The 17,472-nt window shown below is 41.7% G+C and overlaps 5 protein-coding genes across 5 annotated transcripts; 4 read left to right on the plus strand and 1 right to left on the minus strand.

Annotated features, from left to right (window-relative positions):
* The first annotated feature begins 750 nt into the window (after nt 1-750).
* Nucleotides 751-2,932, plus strand: LOC128724498 (kanadaptin). The gene is made up of 3 exons (XM_053818226.1): nt 751-1,810; nt 1,878-2,014; nt 2,087-2,932. Exons 1-3 carry the CDS (start codon nt 751-753, stop codon nt 2,870-2,872), a joined length of 1,983 nt encoding a protein of 660 aa, XP_053674201.1. The 3' UTR covers nt 2,873-2,932.
* An 880-nt stretch (nt 2,933-3,812) lies between these two features.
* On the plus strand, nt 3,813-4,338 carry LOC128720628 (N-alpha-acetyltransferase 80-like). Its single transcript, XM_053814306.1, has one exon. It carries the CDS (start codon nt 3,813-3,815, stop codon nt 4,320-4,322), a length of 510 nt encoding a protein of 169 aa, XP_053670281.1. The 3' UTR covers nt 4,323-4,338.
* A 789-nt stretch (nt 4,339-5,127) lies between these two features.
* Nucleotides 5,128-7,568, plus strand: LOC128724509 (uncharacterized). The gene is made up of 6 exons (XM_053818237.1): nt 5,128-5,491; nt 5,591-6,119; nt 6,187-6,293; nt 6,365-6,565; nt 6,626-6,883; nt 6,966-7,568. Exons 1-6 carry the CDS (start codon nt 5,128-5,130, stop codon nt 7,562-7,564), a joined length of 2,058 nt encoding a protein of 685 aa, XP_053674212.1. The 3' UTR covers nt 7,565-7,568.
* A 663-nt stretch (nt 7,569-8,231) lies between these two features.
* Nucleotides 8,232-9,810, plus strand: LOC128721248 (lysosomal acid phosphatase). The gene is made up of 4 exons (XM_053814983.1): nt 8,232-8,480; nt 8,542-8,784; nt 8,855-9,566; nt 9,676-9,810. Exons 1-3 carry the CDS (start codon nt 8,232-8,234, stop codon nt 9,539-9,541), a joined length of 1,179 nt encoding a protein of 392 aa, XP_053670958.1. The 3' UTR covers nt 9,542-9,566; nt 9,676-9,810.
* A 127-nt stretch (nt 9,811-9,937) lies between these two features.
* On the minus strand, nt 9,938-17,368 carry LOC128721249 (serine-arginine protein 55). Its single transcript, XM_053814985.1, has 8 exons — nt 17,266-17,368; nt 16,890-17,037; nt 16,749-16,819; nt 16,347-16,445; nt 16,162-16,261; nt 11,409-11,482; nt 11,046-11,339; nt 9,938-10,938 (listed from the first exon to the last, which is right to left on the minus strand). The coding sequence occupies exons 2-8, from the start codon at nt 17,013-17,015 to the stop codon at nt 10,647-10,649; spliced, it is 1,056 nt and encodes a 351-aa protein (XP_053670960.1). The 5' UTR covers nt 17,016-17,037; nt 17,266-17,368; the 3' UTR covers nt 9,938-10,646.
* Between the last annotated feature and the right edge of the window lie 104 nt (nt 17,369-17,472).

The following is a 17,472-nucleotide window of genomic DNA, read 5'->3' on the forward strand; positions in this document are numbered from 1 at the left end:
TCCATTGACTCACTTGTTAAACAAATAAGTTAAAATACACACAAAAAAACAACAAAATTACTAACCAACGAACATGAACTCGCGGATCCACAGTTTGCTACAGTTTAATAATGCTGCGGTATTTGACGCGCTCAACTAAAGCTTAATAATGATTTGATATTTCACACATTTGTTTCTGAATAGCACAGTACCTAAACATCCGTGAGATTTTTAATCGAACAGCCGATAGTTTCACTTTTTACCCCGCCTCCAAACTCTGCTGATGTTGCTGCATCTGCTATTATTGTCAACTACTGTCTGCTGCTTCTTGTGAAAGACATTAGCGACCCAACGCAAACACTTACGATCGAGTGGAGATCATAATTATGCTATAATTTAATACAACAGTTTCAAAATTTCTGGAAACAGCTTAAATAATAGTGAACATTGGGAACGTTTAAAGTGGCCAAATCAGACGCTTTTTATAATAAACATGTAATACTCGATTTAAAAAAATAATTTTTCTATGCGTATTCAAAAAACGATACGAGCAGTATGTCTGACGTTAATGCCGAGCAGACCGAAACGTCAAAATCGAAGGTCATATTCAAACTGTCAACCATTCTCAAACGTTCAACTGCTCGAAACATATTTCATATTTCCCTTCCCCAAACACTGTGTAAATTTTCCTACAAACTCTACAACAAGTGCATCTAAGCGTAAACATAGATATCATTTTTTCGGATCATCGCTCGCGTTGGAACGCCGAAAATGACGGAGGAAGCCGAATTCAAAGTACCCACCTTTCAGCCGAAAGCACAACGGAAATCCGCCCTACCACCGGCATTGGCATCGAAAGTAAACATTTCGCTTCCGACCAAAGAGGAATCGGCCAATGCCACTCAGTTCGAACAGAATACGGCTGAAATTCCCCCAATTCCATACAAAGAGCCGAAATGGTCAGGAAAGTGTTGTTCGTCTCATGAATATAGCTTTGAGGTCGAAAAGAATGGCGTTATCATCGAATATATCAAGGAGCTTGAGAGTAAACCGTTCTGGTTGTTTGGTCGTTTGCCCAACTGCGACGTAAATATGGCACATCCAACGATCTCACGGTATCATGCAATTTTGCAATACCGAGCTAATGTGGAGTCGGAGTCGGAGCCGGAAGAAGCAACACGTTCGACCCACGTAACAGTCGAACCAGGGTGGTATCTTTACGATCTGAACAGCACGCACGGTACGTTTCTGAACAAACAGCAGATACCATCGCGAACGTATGTTCGCGTTCGAGTCGGATACATGATAAGGTTAGGTTCCAGTTCACGAACCTACATCCTGCAAGGACCCTCGGACGATGAGGATGAACGTAGCGATCTAACCATCACCGAGATGAAGGCATATGTAAAAAAGCAGAAAGAACTACGCCATGAGATAGACGAAATCACACGCAAAGAAGCGGAACGAATTGAACAGTTGAAAGACGACGAAGGCATCAACTGGGGTATGGCAGAGGATGCCGATGAAGAGACCGACCTGACCGAAAACCCGTACGCCGCGTCGAACAATGAGGAGCTGTTTCTGGATGATCCGAAGAAAACGTTACGTGGCTATTTTGAACGGGAAGGCCACGAGTTGGAGTACGATTTGGAAGAGCTATCATCTGGCATGTACTGCTGCAAGGTAGAACTTCCGATTGACGATTCAAACGGAAGGCCTATTTTAGCAGAAGCTACGCTCAAAGGCAAAAAGAAGGATGCCGTTGTCCAATGTGCACTTGAAGCATGTCGCATACTGGATCGCCATGGACTGTTGCGGCAAGCTAATCATGGTACGGCCGGAGGGTGGAAAGCTGGTAGAATCAAAACCGTAACTTATATTATAATGTTCCGTTTTAGAGCCACGTCGAAGATTCAAGAAGCAATCGGATTCGGATGACGACGATGAGTTCCTGGACAGGACGGGTGATGTTGAGAAACGCCGACAGCGAAAGCATTCTATTAAAAATCCACAAACGCACACATACGCTGATTTTGTAAGCACTTTTGATTAATTCATTCTGTGCTGGATTGGTTTTTCATAGTTTTTTGTTTGTTTCGTTTTTCAGATCCGCAAAGAGGCACAAATTTTAGAGCGATTGGAAATAATTGAAGCGAAAATACAAAAATCACGCCTAATCAAAGAAGAGACACATTTGCCAGAGAACGACGATGATGTAGACAAATTTTTACAGAACTTGTCCAAAACGCAGAGTACGGATAAGTTCGAGGTTCGTAAGCTACGCTTGGAGCAAAAGAAGCTAACTGAGGAATTGAATGATGTTAAAAAGCTCATCGAGATGACAAAACCCATAGACCTGGGAATTATTGGAGAAAGGAAACAACTTGACGCTGCTGGCAAGCGAAATATGTTGCCTCTGTTCGGCAAACGCAATAAGCTAAGTAATACGTTTGGTATTCGACAATCCAGCATAAAAGCAGAGAAGGATATTGACTCCGCTTCGTTAGAGGGGAAATATTCCACCGATGAGCCCGTGGATGTAGAAGTTCCTAAGGAGTCATTAAAAGTACGTACGTACGGCTCACACGCTACTAAAGTCCATCATGGTGCGGAGGACGTTTCGTGCAGCTCAACAACCGCCCGTAAACGAGCGTCCCTGATAGTAGATGACGCGAACGATGCCAATTCCACACCAGATGATAATGGCGGTGCTAGCGGTAGTAAGAAACGGCGCTCGCGGCAACGATTGCGCGATAATTATAGGACCCGTGAAAATGTCGACTTTGACGATAGTGTCGAACTGGAACATGTCGATAAAAATGTGGAATGGGTACCTCCATCCGGTCAAACTGGTGATGGAAGAACTTCCTTAAACGAAAAATTCGGATATTAGATGTATCTTGCCTCAAATGTTTAGTGTTCATAAACCTTTTTTTTTGCCCTTATCAATAAAAATCCATAACCCATGTGTATAATGTAATGATAAGAAAGTTGCATAATTCTGATTAATTCTAATTGAATATACGTGAGGAATGAGGTTTCTTCTTTTTTGACTAGAAATGTTGTATTGCAATTGAAAACAAATGCAGCTCTTATATTTCCAACTTTAATATTAATACTTTGTACTAAACCGGTAGTATCCTACAGTACAACCGTTACTGACCGCAACGAAACTGTGATATCAACTACTTTCCAAGCGAATCTCGTTTTTAATGGCTGTTAGCGAAACATAAAACTATTCTTTTTGCTACACAACCAGAAAACAACACCACGCAGCAAGATAAACAGCGTGCACATGGAGGTTATTGTATGCGGTTTTACCGATTTAAAAATACTTTCGAATCGATCGTGACCATTCGCCCGCTTGCTCGGGTCAAAAAGGTCCAACATTGTTCCTGCCATTCTTCCATATGACGTTTCATAATCGCAGGCGGGGGTTGTTTTGGGTTCGTTCGCTCATTGCTGTGGAGTGGAATAGAAAGATCAATGTGTAGACACATCGCCTACTTTTCGTGTCGAAGAAATCTCTTTCGTGCTAATGGTAAGCGCGGCAGCAGCGCTGCTGTTGAAATTTAAAATTTGAGCATAATTTTAGACGAAATTTATCAATTTCAATCTGCAGACTACCCGCGCCCGCTACGAGCACTGCGTACATGAAATTATTTTTAGAACCAAATGAATCTGTGATACACCATCATATTGGACACCCTGCTATTATCTTCCCTCGCCAGCATTACCAGTAGGTGGAGAAGTTCGTGGCTTGCCGAAGGTGCCATTCATGAGGTATATTAAATCGTCTTCGCCCTTCTCCAGCTGCGGCAAGCCGAAACAGTATGACACTGCCACCACAACCAGCGCCCAGCGAGCCGTTTAAGGTGGTTCCAATACATAAGCATCGCGAGCTGATGGACCAGTGTATTGCGCTGATAAACTCCGAGTGGCCGCGCTCGTACTCGGCCCGGCTCTGGAGTCTGGAGTCTTCCAAAGAAACGCTTCCGACAAGCTTCGTACTGACGGCGAACGTGAAGAACGAAACCGTGGTGCTTGCCCATGCCAAACTGTCACCGATTCCAGCTGACCGTGAGGCCGTGTTCGTGGAAAGCGTAGTGGTAACACGGGAACGCCGTGGCCAGGGCATTGGACGAATGCTGATGCAGGAGGTGGAAAACCATTGTTTCGAGAAATTGCACCTAAAGAAAATCTATCTTTCCACGATCGACCAGGAGGCATTTTACGCTAAGCTCGGGTATACGCTGTGCAGTGCAATTAATATATTTGGCTCTCGTCCCACGCTCAACAAGAGTACCAAAAAAACGTGGATGTTCAAGAGTAAGCCACACTAGAGCTGCAAGCACATAACGACGGGTATTTTGAATGTTTTATTTATGTTTTTTTGTTGTTTTGCCTCGCAAGCAAGCACGCTGTAAACCGGGTGTTATTTATTATAGCTAAATTATAGAAACGCACATTACAGAAAAGTAGTTTTTCTTCTACAATAAACATCGCTTAACGGATATGTTACGTTACGCAAAAAACCATACCACGGATGTTGACAAAGATGCATTAGTTTTTCAATACCTTCCTTTATCTCTCAAAATTGTGCTATTAAATTAAAGCTCAATAAAAAAACCGTTTGACGAAATATAAGCTGCAGATGGATCTTTAAAAGCGAACTATTTGAGTTAAAGACCACTTTAACAAGTTATTCTTGTTATGTAGGCCAAAAAAACATGTAAACATAATTTTTCAACTAAATAAAAAAGTGTTATACTTATCAATAGGCAATATGATATAATGAATTGCAACCAATTAAACTAAAGTGTTTGAATCAAAAATAAAGTTTGATTAAAAAGCTTTAAAAACTATTTTACTTTTGGCTACTCTGGGTAATTAAAGTTCTTTTTATTCCGTTGCTTATTATGCTATAGAAATGCTCGTAACTGTGAAGTTGAAGTCAAATGAACAGATAGGAAAAGCTACTCGAAAATATTCATATTTGTTTCCCCCAAACTTGACATGCTCGTTGCGACACGAACAAATTATATTCCTGGGTTTGTTTTGGTTTTCTTTGAGGCATCTGCTGTTCGTGTGGTGCATTAGCTTGTTTGGATGGTTTCTTTGATGTTTTGAAATACTCGTTTGCAGGAAATGGCCATATCAATTCAGGAGTGCGATTATTGGAAGGATTTTTTTCGTATTTACCATGATCTACCGATACTGTGGTCAACGCCGAATAAAAGGAAACCCAAACATCTCAAAGATCGTGCCCTCAATATATTGCTTCGAAAGTATAGGGAGGTTGAGCCGTCGGCAACGATTAACGCAGTGAAATCGTTGCTTAAAAATCTTCGTACGCAATTTCGATACGAGTTGCGACTGGCTTTGGATCACGAACTGAAAAATGATAATAATACAGACGCGTACAATCCCTCGTTATGGTTTTTTCATGCTTTGAATTTTTTACGCTCAGAAGAGATGGAGATCCTGAAAGTCAAACGCAACAATTCAAATGGTAACGTATTACTAATGTTGATCGGTGTCTGTTAAACTACTAACTTTTGACCTAAATGTTGCATTGACAATTCCCGTGCATCCCCAAATATTTCTTTAGAGCATCCTGCGACAGTGAATGGACCCGAAAACAGTATTGAATTGTATTGCAAATCACTTATGATGGCGCTGAGAAAATTAGATACAGAGCAGCTCACCTATGCTAAATATCATATCGCATGTGTTTTGAAGTACGGTCGGATCGGTTTATTATCCTACCAATGGCCACAATGGTGTGTAGATGACGCTGAAAACGAAACCGTTTCAAATTTTGTAAACGGACATACAATGGATGCTAATGAGGGATTCAACGAAGATATTGCCGAATATGTGACGGGTTATCGCATCAAACACGAAAACCAACTGATGGAAGATCTTACTGAACAGGACACATTTCCATCATCTCCTTACAATGCTTTGAAAGACGGGTCGTTCACAGACGAGAAAAATATGATTGAAGAAGACATTCAGGTGGTTAATTTCGCAATGGACGACAAATTCGACTCGATTGAGTCAGCAGATCTTTTTCCCAGCAGTGAATACACTTTGGCGACTATGGCTTGTCACCCGCCTGATGGGAACACCGTAAGGTAAACTAAATCGACGCAAAAGGCTTAGTACGATATTCCGAATGTCTGGTTTTCGTTGAAATTATAGCACTGAAAATATCGAAATCACCGTAATAGATATGGAGGATGTATCCGGAAGCTCTGCACAAGATGCATGCCAGGATCCCATTGACGAAGAGACGGCTAATGATTACGGTGAGGTTGCATGAGGATGGTGGTTGAATTTAAAGTTGCTTCGTTAACGTGAAAATTTCCCCAACATTCAGTTGATCTGAGCCCCTCGGAAGCATCACACCCGGAGCGGATTTTTCGTAGACAGTGTAGGGCGCATGTTTCAGAGTATGTAAACAACGTGGTACCGACGTATAATGACGAGGAATTCCTTGAAAATTTCCGCATCGGACGCCAGCTGGTGCAGATGCTGTGCCTGCATTTAGAGACAACGGATGCTTATAAAAAGCTAAAAGGTATGATAGGTAACTTAGAATCACTGGCCAAATCTCGCACTCTCAAATGTATCACCGCAGGGCATGGTGGATATGAAGCAATCAGCGCCCAGACACATGTTCTGGCATTTTTGTGGTTTCTCGGACACGAAAAGGTCACCTATCGGGATGTAGCGAATCGATTTAGCTTATCCGTGAGCTGTTTGCACGACGTAATCTGGCGTGTTTCGGAATCCATTTTAAGCATGGAGCAACAGGTGATCGTACATCCAGACGAGGAAAAGAAATGCCTTTCTTCATTGTTTTTTGCATCTCTTTGCAACATTTCGGGTGTTATCGGTTAGTATGCACGTTGTTAAGATGACCTGTTGTTAACATGCGCGTAGAAATAACATTTTTAAGTTCGATCTCTGTTTTGTAGGATGTGTCGGAGGCACGCAAATCAAAATCGATAAACCAGTGGAAAATGCGGAAAGATATTTTCTGCAAAGGGGCTACTACTCGATACAGTTGCAAGCGATTATAGACGAAAATATGCGTTTCGTGGACGTTTTTATCGAATACCCCGGAGAACCAGAGTTGCTACCGTTCATCAAAAGCGTATGCCATGAGCCGTACTGCTTGCTTGGAGGTAGCGCATATCCCTGCTTACCTCAGCTACTCGTGCCGTATTGCAGCGAGGGTATACCACTTACAGACACTGAGAAGGCTTTCAACGGGCGGATAGAAGCCGTGACTAGCAAATACGATAGAATATTTCTCTTTCTTAAGCAACGCTTTCGGCAGTTGCTCCATCTGAAAGGCCGTCATCTGTCACGGGTAGTGAAGCTGATCAAAGTGTGCTGCATCCTGCACAACTTGATGCCAATGGAGGATATTGCACAGTTCGAAAGCGAAATAGACTACCAAAACCACACACCAATTCCGGCCACATTCACGTACGCATCCTTGGATCAGCTTAAGTCGGAACTCTTCCTTGGCCAACGGAGAAGAGACCTAGTGTGTGCCAATTGCTCTTGAACATCGCATAACGATTGTGATAGCAAAGAGGCATGATTTGATTCTAGTATAATAAATCAATGACCATGACGGATATATTCAGCTTTATGCGCCCCAGAAACGAAAGCGATCAAAACGTTAATTTTCGAAAGCAGGTGTTAAGGAAACGCCTTTGTTATGGTTTAACAGTCTCGGTGAGCAACGAAAATAATGTCCAGAAATGCAAAAAAATGTGTTCCGTTAGACAATCAGGGATTTTAAAATTTTGAACATTTGTTTGAATTGTGCTGTACCGCATAGTGCTGTGCGTATGCCGTTAAACAACTTTCAGTGTGTTGGTAGTGTTGGTTTCGTCCGCTCGTTGCTGTCATGGCATGCTAGATTATTTGTTTTTATTTATGTATGCACTGAACAGTCCCCCCGGGTGGTGGTCCAATTCGTTCGTGAAACGTACCGCCTTGTAGTAAGCACAAGCATTTTTCATAGGTGGTTCTGCTACTCGTCTAAGGTATGAATATTACCAGCGGAACGATCAGTGGGTCCGATAACGTGTGGCAATCTGTTCCAGTGTACAACTAACGTTCGACGCTGGGTTCGGTTTCGCGCACATTATGTAAAGTAAATTGCACTATCTAGCGATAATAATAGAATTGCTGCCAACGGTATTGGTCCGGAATAAAGACGAACAATGGGTGCGGATTGTTTGCAACCCGGAAAGCGTGGCCTCACGGTGTCGGTGGTAGTACTAGGTGGAGCCTGCCTGTCGGTGATGCTAGCTTACCTGGTCTTTGGCGACAGTACGGATGAATCCGGTTTGCGGACACTCCGCATGGTAAGCATCATATTCCGCCATGGTGATCGTTCCCCGACCGAATTCTACGTAAATGATCCGCATAGAAACCATGCCTGGACCGGTGGTTTGGGTGCCCTCTCCGAGGTATGTTATCAAGCCTACCTGGCATATGATGAAGAAATAATCTTGTACCCAAAACCAACAGAAAGGATCGCAACAAATGTTTCAACTAGGAAAGCTCTTGCGTCCACGCTACTATCGGCTTTTACCTCCCAATGGGCTGTACTCGAAAGAGCACATGACGATCACCAGCAGCTACGCCGAGCGGTGTATCATGAGTGCTCAAAGTTTTATTGCCGGATTTCTGCCTCCGCTTGAAAATACTAACCCCCTACCTATACCATGGCAGCCAGCCGCCGTCAATGTGTTGCCGCGAGATCGCGATACGGTAAGGTAGCAACGATCGAGCAAAGACATCCGCATTATGTTATCTTATTTGCGTTCCCTCGTGCGAGCAGATACTAGCCCAAGGACAGCCCTGCCCGAGGTACGAACAGTCGAAAAAACGACTCCTCACGTATCCCCCAAAGGATATACGGGAGCTGTACGAAAAGAATGCAGCCCTATTTCGCACGCTAAGCCAGGGAACTGGACAGAACGTCAGCACTATCCTCGACGTAGAGTTCCTGTACAACACGTTGGAGATAGAAAAGGCGGCCGGACTGGAGCTACCGGATTGGACGGATGGGATTTTTCCGCAGAAAATGCTCCCGATCGCTGAGCGAAGCCTATCACTCATCACCGAACTGCCGCTGATGAAAAAGATCAAGGGTGGGGCTATTGTTGGGGAGCTGTTGGAAAACGCTGTCCGCCGTCGGGCTGGCATACTGGTACCGGAGCGGAACATTTTCATCTACTCGGGACACGACGTTACGCTGGTGAACCTGATGCGCGCACTGAATGTAATCGATCAGACGACTGGAAAGCCTGATTTTTCCGCCACGATCGTCTTCGAGCTGCATCACAGCATAACCTTCGACGATGACTTCGAGGTGAAGATTGTATACTTTTTCAACAGTGACGACAAGTATCCGAAGGAAATCGAAATCCCCAATTGCGAGAGCCCTTGCTCATTGACCAAGTTTGAGCAAGTTATGGAACCGGTACGCCTGAGAAACTACGTTGAAACGTGCCAGCTGGTGTAATACTACGCTAAACACGCTATATCAGGTTAGTGAAAAATTGCCATTCTAACCCCATCACCGCCATCTGTTACATCAGATGGGTTTCTATGCGTTTCCATTACACATATTATTCACATGTCTCGTTTTACTTCTAGGACAGGGTTATGCTAAAAAAAAGACAATCTCGTTAGATTTATTCTGTACAAATCAGCATACTGTTTCAGAGTGGCATGTTTGCCCACCTGTTGAGTTATATTTCGTTGTTATTGTTGTAAATAAAAGATATCCACAATTTTGGAACGAAGGTTTATCTCGAGATTTTAAATTTGTTCTTCTGGGAGTGAGAGAGCAAGACGCAAGCTAGTTATTTTTCATATCATTGGCTTTATTACGTTTATTAGACGACTAAAATCATTTCCTCGCCCAGGGGCTGGTGACCAATCTGAATAATTAATCTTCGGGGTACCGGTGCTCGTTGCAGAAAAACCAACTAGCTCTTCCACACGTATCGTTGTGTTTCTCCCCAACAAATGAAACCTAAATCTACAGTTTCCCCCATCCCCATGCGTACGTCTGCTTTCCGTCCGTGCAGAAAAAAGAGCACATCTATAGTTGTCTAATTTAACGCACATAACTAGTATTATTGACGATCACCATCGTTGGAGAAAATCTATTAAATTATAATCTGAATATACTAAAATCATCCTTTCAAAAATGTGCATTCACATCTTTGCGTCCCTTCAGATGCAGCTACTCGAAGATCATCGAAATGTTTCGTGAATACAGATTATATGGCTAACACTAAACGTAGAAGTATTTGTTTCGAAGCAAGTCAAAATTTAAAGTTTTTTTGTCTTCAACGCTGCCATCAGTGTACTCCCTCTCCAGATAGTTGTCGCGGTCTTTTTAAACTATCATTTCCCTATCTTTACTACTATGCTCGCTTCGCTCGAAAAAAAAATACAAAATTTACGTAATTGTGTCGACAATTCTCAAAAGTGTGTACGAGTTTTAAAGTAAGTGAATGCATATAGTAATATTTAAAACGCATATATAGATGCAGCTCCAGCAAACGTAGTTCTGGTTCATCCTACGCCTGATTTAATTGAACACAAATCTATCGTGTTCAATCCTCCATACTTTCATTACGCTCCGGAGAGTGATCGTTATTTTTAGGCGAAGCCGATCTGGACTTATCATGCGACTTATCCTGCGATTGCGAACGGTCCAGAGATCGGGAATGGGAACGTGGAGAGCGCGAGCGAGAACGGGAACGCGAACGGGATTTGTTGTCTTTGGATTTTGAGCGCGATCGAGAATGGGACTTAGAACGGGAACGCGATCGAGAGCGAGACTCATCACGATCACGTTTTGGCGAACGCGAACGTGATTTTGATTTGCTGTTATCGCGAGATTTGCTGCAAATGCAAAACAAACATAATAACATTAGTACTCACGCAAGATCTTCAAAGAAGCGATCTCTCTCTCTCTCTCTTGTCAGAGGGTAAGAATGAATGACACTTACTTCGATCGAGAACGTGAACGGGATTTTTCAGGCGATTTCGATCCATTCTTCGACTTTGAGCGGCTGCGAGATTTCGAGCGACTGCGCGAGGACCGACGCGAGCGGGAGCGAGAACGGGATCGACGGCGCGATCGTGATCTAGACCGACTGCTCGACGATCTGGAGCGACCACGTCCATTTCGTCCATTGCGTCCACGATCTTCCACAAGGCGAATTCGGCGTCCATTTAGCTCAGTATCATCCAACTTTTCAATCGCCGTCTTCATATCCGAGAGGGTAGCGAATTCTACCACACTGTAAGGGAGGAAAATTTGATATATAAAGTCACCAGCATTGCGAATTCAGTTTTCGCATTTAACTTACCCCTCGTTTTTACGTTGCTTGTGAGCGTCAGCATAGGTAACCTCTCCAGCCTGTCGCATATAATCTTTCAAATCCTTCAGAATCGAAAACAAATTAAAGAGTACAAACGAATGCAAATTAATACCTATTGTCGATGTGATTTTACACAAAATATTGCTGTAAAAACAATAGAGGTCGAGACCCCATACGATTAGTTCTCGAGTTTTCCAAACGCCGGCAAAATGGCACTTGTGAGGAATAGAAACAAATAAACTTGCGACAAGATTAAACGATATTATTTATCGCCTTGTGTGTGGAGGAACATACAAAGGTAGATAACGATTCAAATTTAAAAATGTCAACAAATCAAACATTACACATCTGCGTCTGTCCTGCTTTCTTAACTTTTGTTTTAGGGACGATCAAAAGTAACCATAATGAAAAGAATCATTTCGCAACCGGCACTCCTTTGCATGTTGTCTCTTTTTCTTGATACAGCGCTGCATTCAGCAAAATTGTCCACCAATATTTCTTTTTCATGTAGTTGCCAGGTGCAATTGAAGTTATGAATGTAGTTGCCGCTGGTCAACGGTAGGTATCGGCCACAGATCCGTATGGACTGTCGATCTGTCTTCTCCATGAGATTTGCTTGAGTTGAGAGCATCCTTTCGGTTGTTGTAAACGCATGGAAATATCCTTGATATTCTTCTTCGATGTTCAAGCTCTCAAAAACCCATTCGGTTATTGTTTGAAGGAGTTTTCTCTCTCTCCTTTTCATTTAGTGTGCAGCTTCTTCTGGTTCCATCCATCGCGGTGTCCCACAGTTGTGCTTTGATAGCATGTGTTATTCGCATTTATTTCCGGTCATCCTCAGTTTCCCGTATTCTTGATTAATGGCAATTCATTTGCAGACTTAAGATGATTGTATACATTATGGGCATATCGTAGTTTTTTTTTCATGATTCTTTTCATTATGTGTTAGGATATTATCTCTATTTATATTTTAGCAATAGATCGTTTCAGAGTCTGTGCTGAAGACTTAAATCAAGAAAAAATAAATCCTTATAGAAATGAATAATTTCTGTTTGTTTTAAAATAAAAGGAAACACCATTACATCATCAAGTAAACTGAACTAAAGAAAAATACTAGATTTTTTTGTTGATGTTATCGAGATACTGACAATCGCATATACTCAACGAAAGAAACAACACGGCATTCGTAAGCATATTCGAAATATCTTAAACCATCAATAAAAAATGGTCACAATACACTCAGTATCCAAAGGTTTTAGGAAATGTATTAAAATTGAATTAAAAAAAAAGGAAACTAAGAAAATGCGACCATTACCTTTGCGGCCGGACACAGTTATGGTACTTGGAACAATCAATCATCTTTCCTCAACCATGATCAGAGACACATTTTTCCTCTCTCTACTCCTCGATTGGACCTCTCCTCATGCTTGTGTGTGTTAAGTGTGGATACGTGATGGGTATGATCTTCACCATGCAGCTATCATCTCTATAGGGCTATGGAGCGCGGATTGATTTATGCTTAAGCCATCTGACCTTCTCTGATGTGGAATCTGTTTCCTTTTGAAGGGGTGCGCGATCTTCAGGAAACATCAAAAACTAGCGATGAAATTACGCTTTGCAAACAAAATTACCAACATTTCATCCGAATGACGCTTGAAGAATTATCGTGTAACCACCACACGGGTTGCTGCTTTCCTTCGCAGAACATCGGAGAACAACACTCGCACCATCTTCAAACGTATTTACGCAAAACCACCGGGGGGATCACACATCGGGGAACGACAGCGTTATTGTCGTTTACAACAACGAACAATGATACAGAGATTTGGTAAACCGGTATCATCCAATGGGAACAAACTTCCTGTGCCTGTGCCATCACTTCCTCCCTCCAGCCACCACAACCGTTGAGCTGAATGCCTGGTTTACTCGAGTGGACGAATTGGATAGACTCGCGCATTTGGCGTGGGAGGAGAGCAGTCAAAGCTTGAAAATAGAAAAGAAAAAACGAATAGAGCGTGCGTCTAAGACGCCAGGATGGATGATTCCCCGATGGATAGGTACAGCTGTTTCGCGTTCATCTCATATCCAATATCTCATGGAGGATGGCGGCTTCCGAACGCCATGTTACGGCGAGTGGCGAACGTTATTTGCGACAGGTAGATCAAATTAACTAATTGGGCTGCATCATACGATCATCATGCAGACAGCCTATCGATAGTTCGCGTTTGTATCATCTTTCTTTTAGACCCACATGACATTATACATCATCAGCCGGCGAAGACACAGTGAAGAAATGATCATCCCAAAGGATGAATATTGTTGAACACAAATGCTCGCCGAGAATCCACGAAGTATCATTGCAGGCGTCTTCAGTCCTCGATGCTGCTTTAGATTAGGGGGAATCTCCATGTAACTCCGGAAATATTACGGGATCTGACCCGTCCGATACTAGCTAATCCATTCAGGCATCGTTCCATCGCCAAGAAGAGAGAAGGAGACCTATGTCCAGTTTATCAAGGATGAAATTGTTTAGCCATTTTTAACTGCGATGCCGTTTTGCGAGCGATGACGAAGATCGTTCGATAGTTCATCTGTCTATGAGCCACTTCACACTGTCCTCTTCTAAACGCATCAGACGACCAAGGGAGCGGCGGTCGGTCCGTGGGAGCGCACAAATCTTCAAAATTAATCAATATGAAAAATTTTCAAGAATTAGTGTACCATAGATTAAAAGAAGGAATAGTTGTTTTAGAATAGAAAGAAAATGATAGAAATGATAAACAAACGGAACTTTAACGGTACTTTTGATCATAGTGACAAGATGACTTATTTGGGAGCTCCAGAGTAAAGTCCGCATCCAGAGGAAGTGCGCCTATACCGTGTGCCAGGAGAGTCAGATGATTTATCGATTCCGTGCAACAAGGGTAACAACCATCTCTGCTTTTATTCCTCTTTCGTTCGTCTCTTCATCATTGTGAAGTTCGCTCTAGATCAGCTCAATATGCAGGCAGGCGTGAGAGTTGATAAACAATTATCATCCGCAGTTTGTATTGCTCTAGAGGATGTCCTATTTCCGTCACCAGTTCATCGAAACCAGGAGTACATCCAGTAATGTTGTGTGGTGAATATGATGCAGGACCAACATTATTCATTCTATTGGTTTGTTCCGGCTTCCCTCTACAGATGATCGCATAGCTCATGTTCGTCAATAGCACCCGCACCCGGAGAAAATGAGTCGCTCCATCGTTGGAGTACGATTAAATGTAAACTTTGCTTGATGTATCCGCAAAGTTGTTGGTCTGGCTTGGCGTGGTAGAGGCACACTGCTTTTGGTATTTCCAAATAACCAAAACACCGTCAGTACAGGAAAATCATCCATTGCTCTGTAGAAGGACGTCGTTCCGCTTCGCCGACGCTACGTTAGGCTTTAACTGAAGCGCACGCGTCTAATCGTCTTCGCTCCCTAGCCATTTGGGAGTGTTGCGTTCAACAGGCTCTACCAGTACACAGTATTTTGCGTAAACCCGAGTTTTATGACCTTCCTCATCATCAAACAAGGGTTGCCGCCTTTACAGAAAAAGAATACAATATACATATATTTTACTACAATTTCCTATAATAAAGCTCGCGGGCTTCTATGATCGATAATAGCAAATTGAATAGTAGTTACAGCTCAGCATTTATCAATTTTAAACGATCTATTATTTACCCCAAATAAAAATATCCTTATAAAAAACTTTCTAACTAGAATATTTTCTATAATAAATTTTAAATTGTATCCAGGTTGTTCATATCGTACAACTAAACCAACCATACGACCAATAATCTGACGATTATCGTACATCATGTATTTCTTATTGCTATTTCAATACACATTGCATTATTGCACATTTTAAAAATTCAATATAACAAAAACACTGTCTTCAAACTGTCACTGACACTCTTCCTACATCATATTTGTTATCAATTATTGCAAGGCTACGTTCTTAAGCATTTTCAAGCCAAACATGGAAATCTGTATTCCATTTCAGGTATCTTACTTCTATAATTCTCTTGTTGAAGAAATTTTATACAGTAGACCAATATGAGAATCAGTACTGACGTAATAAATAAGATAGGATGTCTCATTTAGCTTATGTATGGCTTGATGTTAAATAACAACTAAACACTAACGACAAGTAAAATTCATACATCGTGCCAAATCAGTAACGATGACAATTTATTCTATATACAAAAATTTGTATTTTAAAATTGCGAATTTGATTCAGGTTATAATAAAAAAAACGTGTTATTGACAATTAAACGTTGATATTATTTCAATACGCACTATTATGCATAAAGACTTCTCCATTCTAATGAAACAAAACTTGTAAGAGGATTTTACGACTAATTGACTCAATCTTCTAACTAAATATATCCATTTACTATGAATGGGATTAAAGAACATTATAAAGCGCATGAAAGCATTCATTCAGCAATCGAACATTTCGTAGCTCATAATGCCAAAGATAAACACTATTTTATAAAGGCATATATTAAATAAAACATTTGCCCCAATTAAATAAAACATTTGCTTCACAAAAGTACATTAACGCCGCACAATAGGCAAAAGGCATGTTCAGAAACCAGGAATATATATATTCATATAAATAATATAATTTATAAATATAAAATTTATATCAATATAATAGCATTTTATATACCATTGTACTGATTAGAATAAATATAGTATGCTACATACCTGCCAACTGACACGGGTTGATAGATTCTCCACAACCAGACGGTACTCCGTACGCAGCGGCGGTCCATATCGGGAACTGTTCCTGGAATTGCTTTTATATCTAAACCAACAGTTCAAGGGAGTGTGTTATTAATACTAACCGGAGGGGTTTCTTACTTGACACCCATCACGTTGATCATACTTACTTGTCATACCTTCCACCGCGGCGGTCTCTATCATACCGATCTCTTTCACGATATCCACTTGGTCCACGGGCGGTCCCGCGAGCTGGCTCAACAACAACTCTGTGAAAAATAAGACGGAGCAAGCAAAAATAAACAAATTAGACAAAATAACAATAACCGGCAAAACCTTGTGTGAGCACACAACAAACCATCACCGGGCATGTTTACCAACCGTAAGGTACACAAGATTGCACGAGGCAGAAAGAACATAGCAGCCAATGGTACGAGGTAGTTTAAACAACAAAGATCAAGAGGGCATATGTAACTATCGAATTTTAAATGTTTAAGATTCATAATCCATATAAATGTTGATATTTATTGATGCCACATAATATGAGATAAGCATAGATTCATTATACGCACCTTTCGCCCAGCAGCTCTTTCCCATTTAATTCATAAACAGCATCGTCTGCATCACGATAATCTTCAAATTCCTGAAAATTAAAACGAACAATACTAGATCAGGATATGCTCGGAAAAGACACGAACCGCATAAGCACTTACCACAAAGCCATATCCATTCTTAATAAGGATATCCCTGGTTCTACCATAACCTTTAAAAAAACGTTCCAAGTCGCGTTCCCGGACGCCATACGGCAAACCGCCGACATACACACGCGATCCGACCATCACTACGCGTAGAGCTTTTAATCTGCGAAAGAGATTATCACCGGTGAGAATACGACGTAGATATTCCAACAAGTATGTTATTTTAACAATTTTAGCTAAAATAGAGCGCTTCACTTGCAGCACAATCACGCGCTGCAAATATGGCGGCTTTTATATCTTCCTTAATGACATTGCCGCACTTCACGCGACTTCACGTAATGCCGGGTGGAACACTTCAGCTGTAACGTGCGAAAACTAAAATGATATTCACCTGGAATTCGCTACTTCTATGCTACTATAATGGAGCTAGATGGAAGGATATAATCGAAACTTAGCAAAGATTTTCGCTACGTAGTAGAATATTCACAGGTAATTCTACACACCGCACTTGAAATGCTCACTCGGATCGCGCACTGCTGCCAACTGAAACATGTTCTGCACGTAAAGAGAAATACATGGCCTAGTTCAATACTTGATA

This window comes from Anopheles nili, chromosome 2, assembly GCF_943737925.1.
Source record: "Anopheles nili chromosome 2, idAnoNiliSN_F5_01, whole genome shotgun sequence".
Lineage (NCBI taxonomy): Eukaryota > Metazoa > Arthropoda > Insecta > Diptera > Culicidae > Anopheles > Anopheles nili.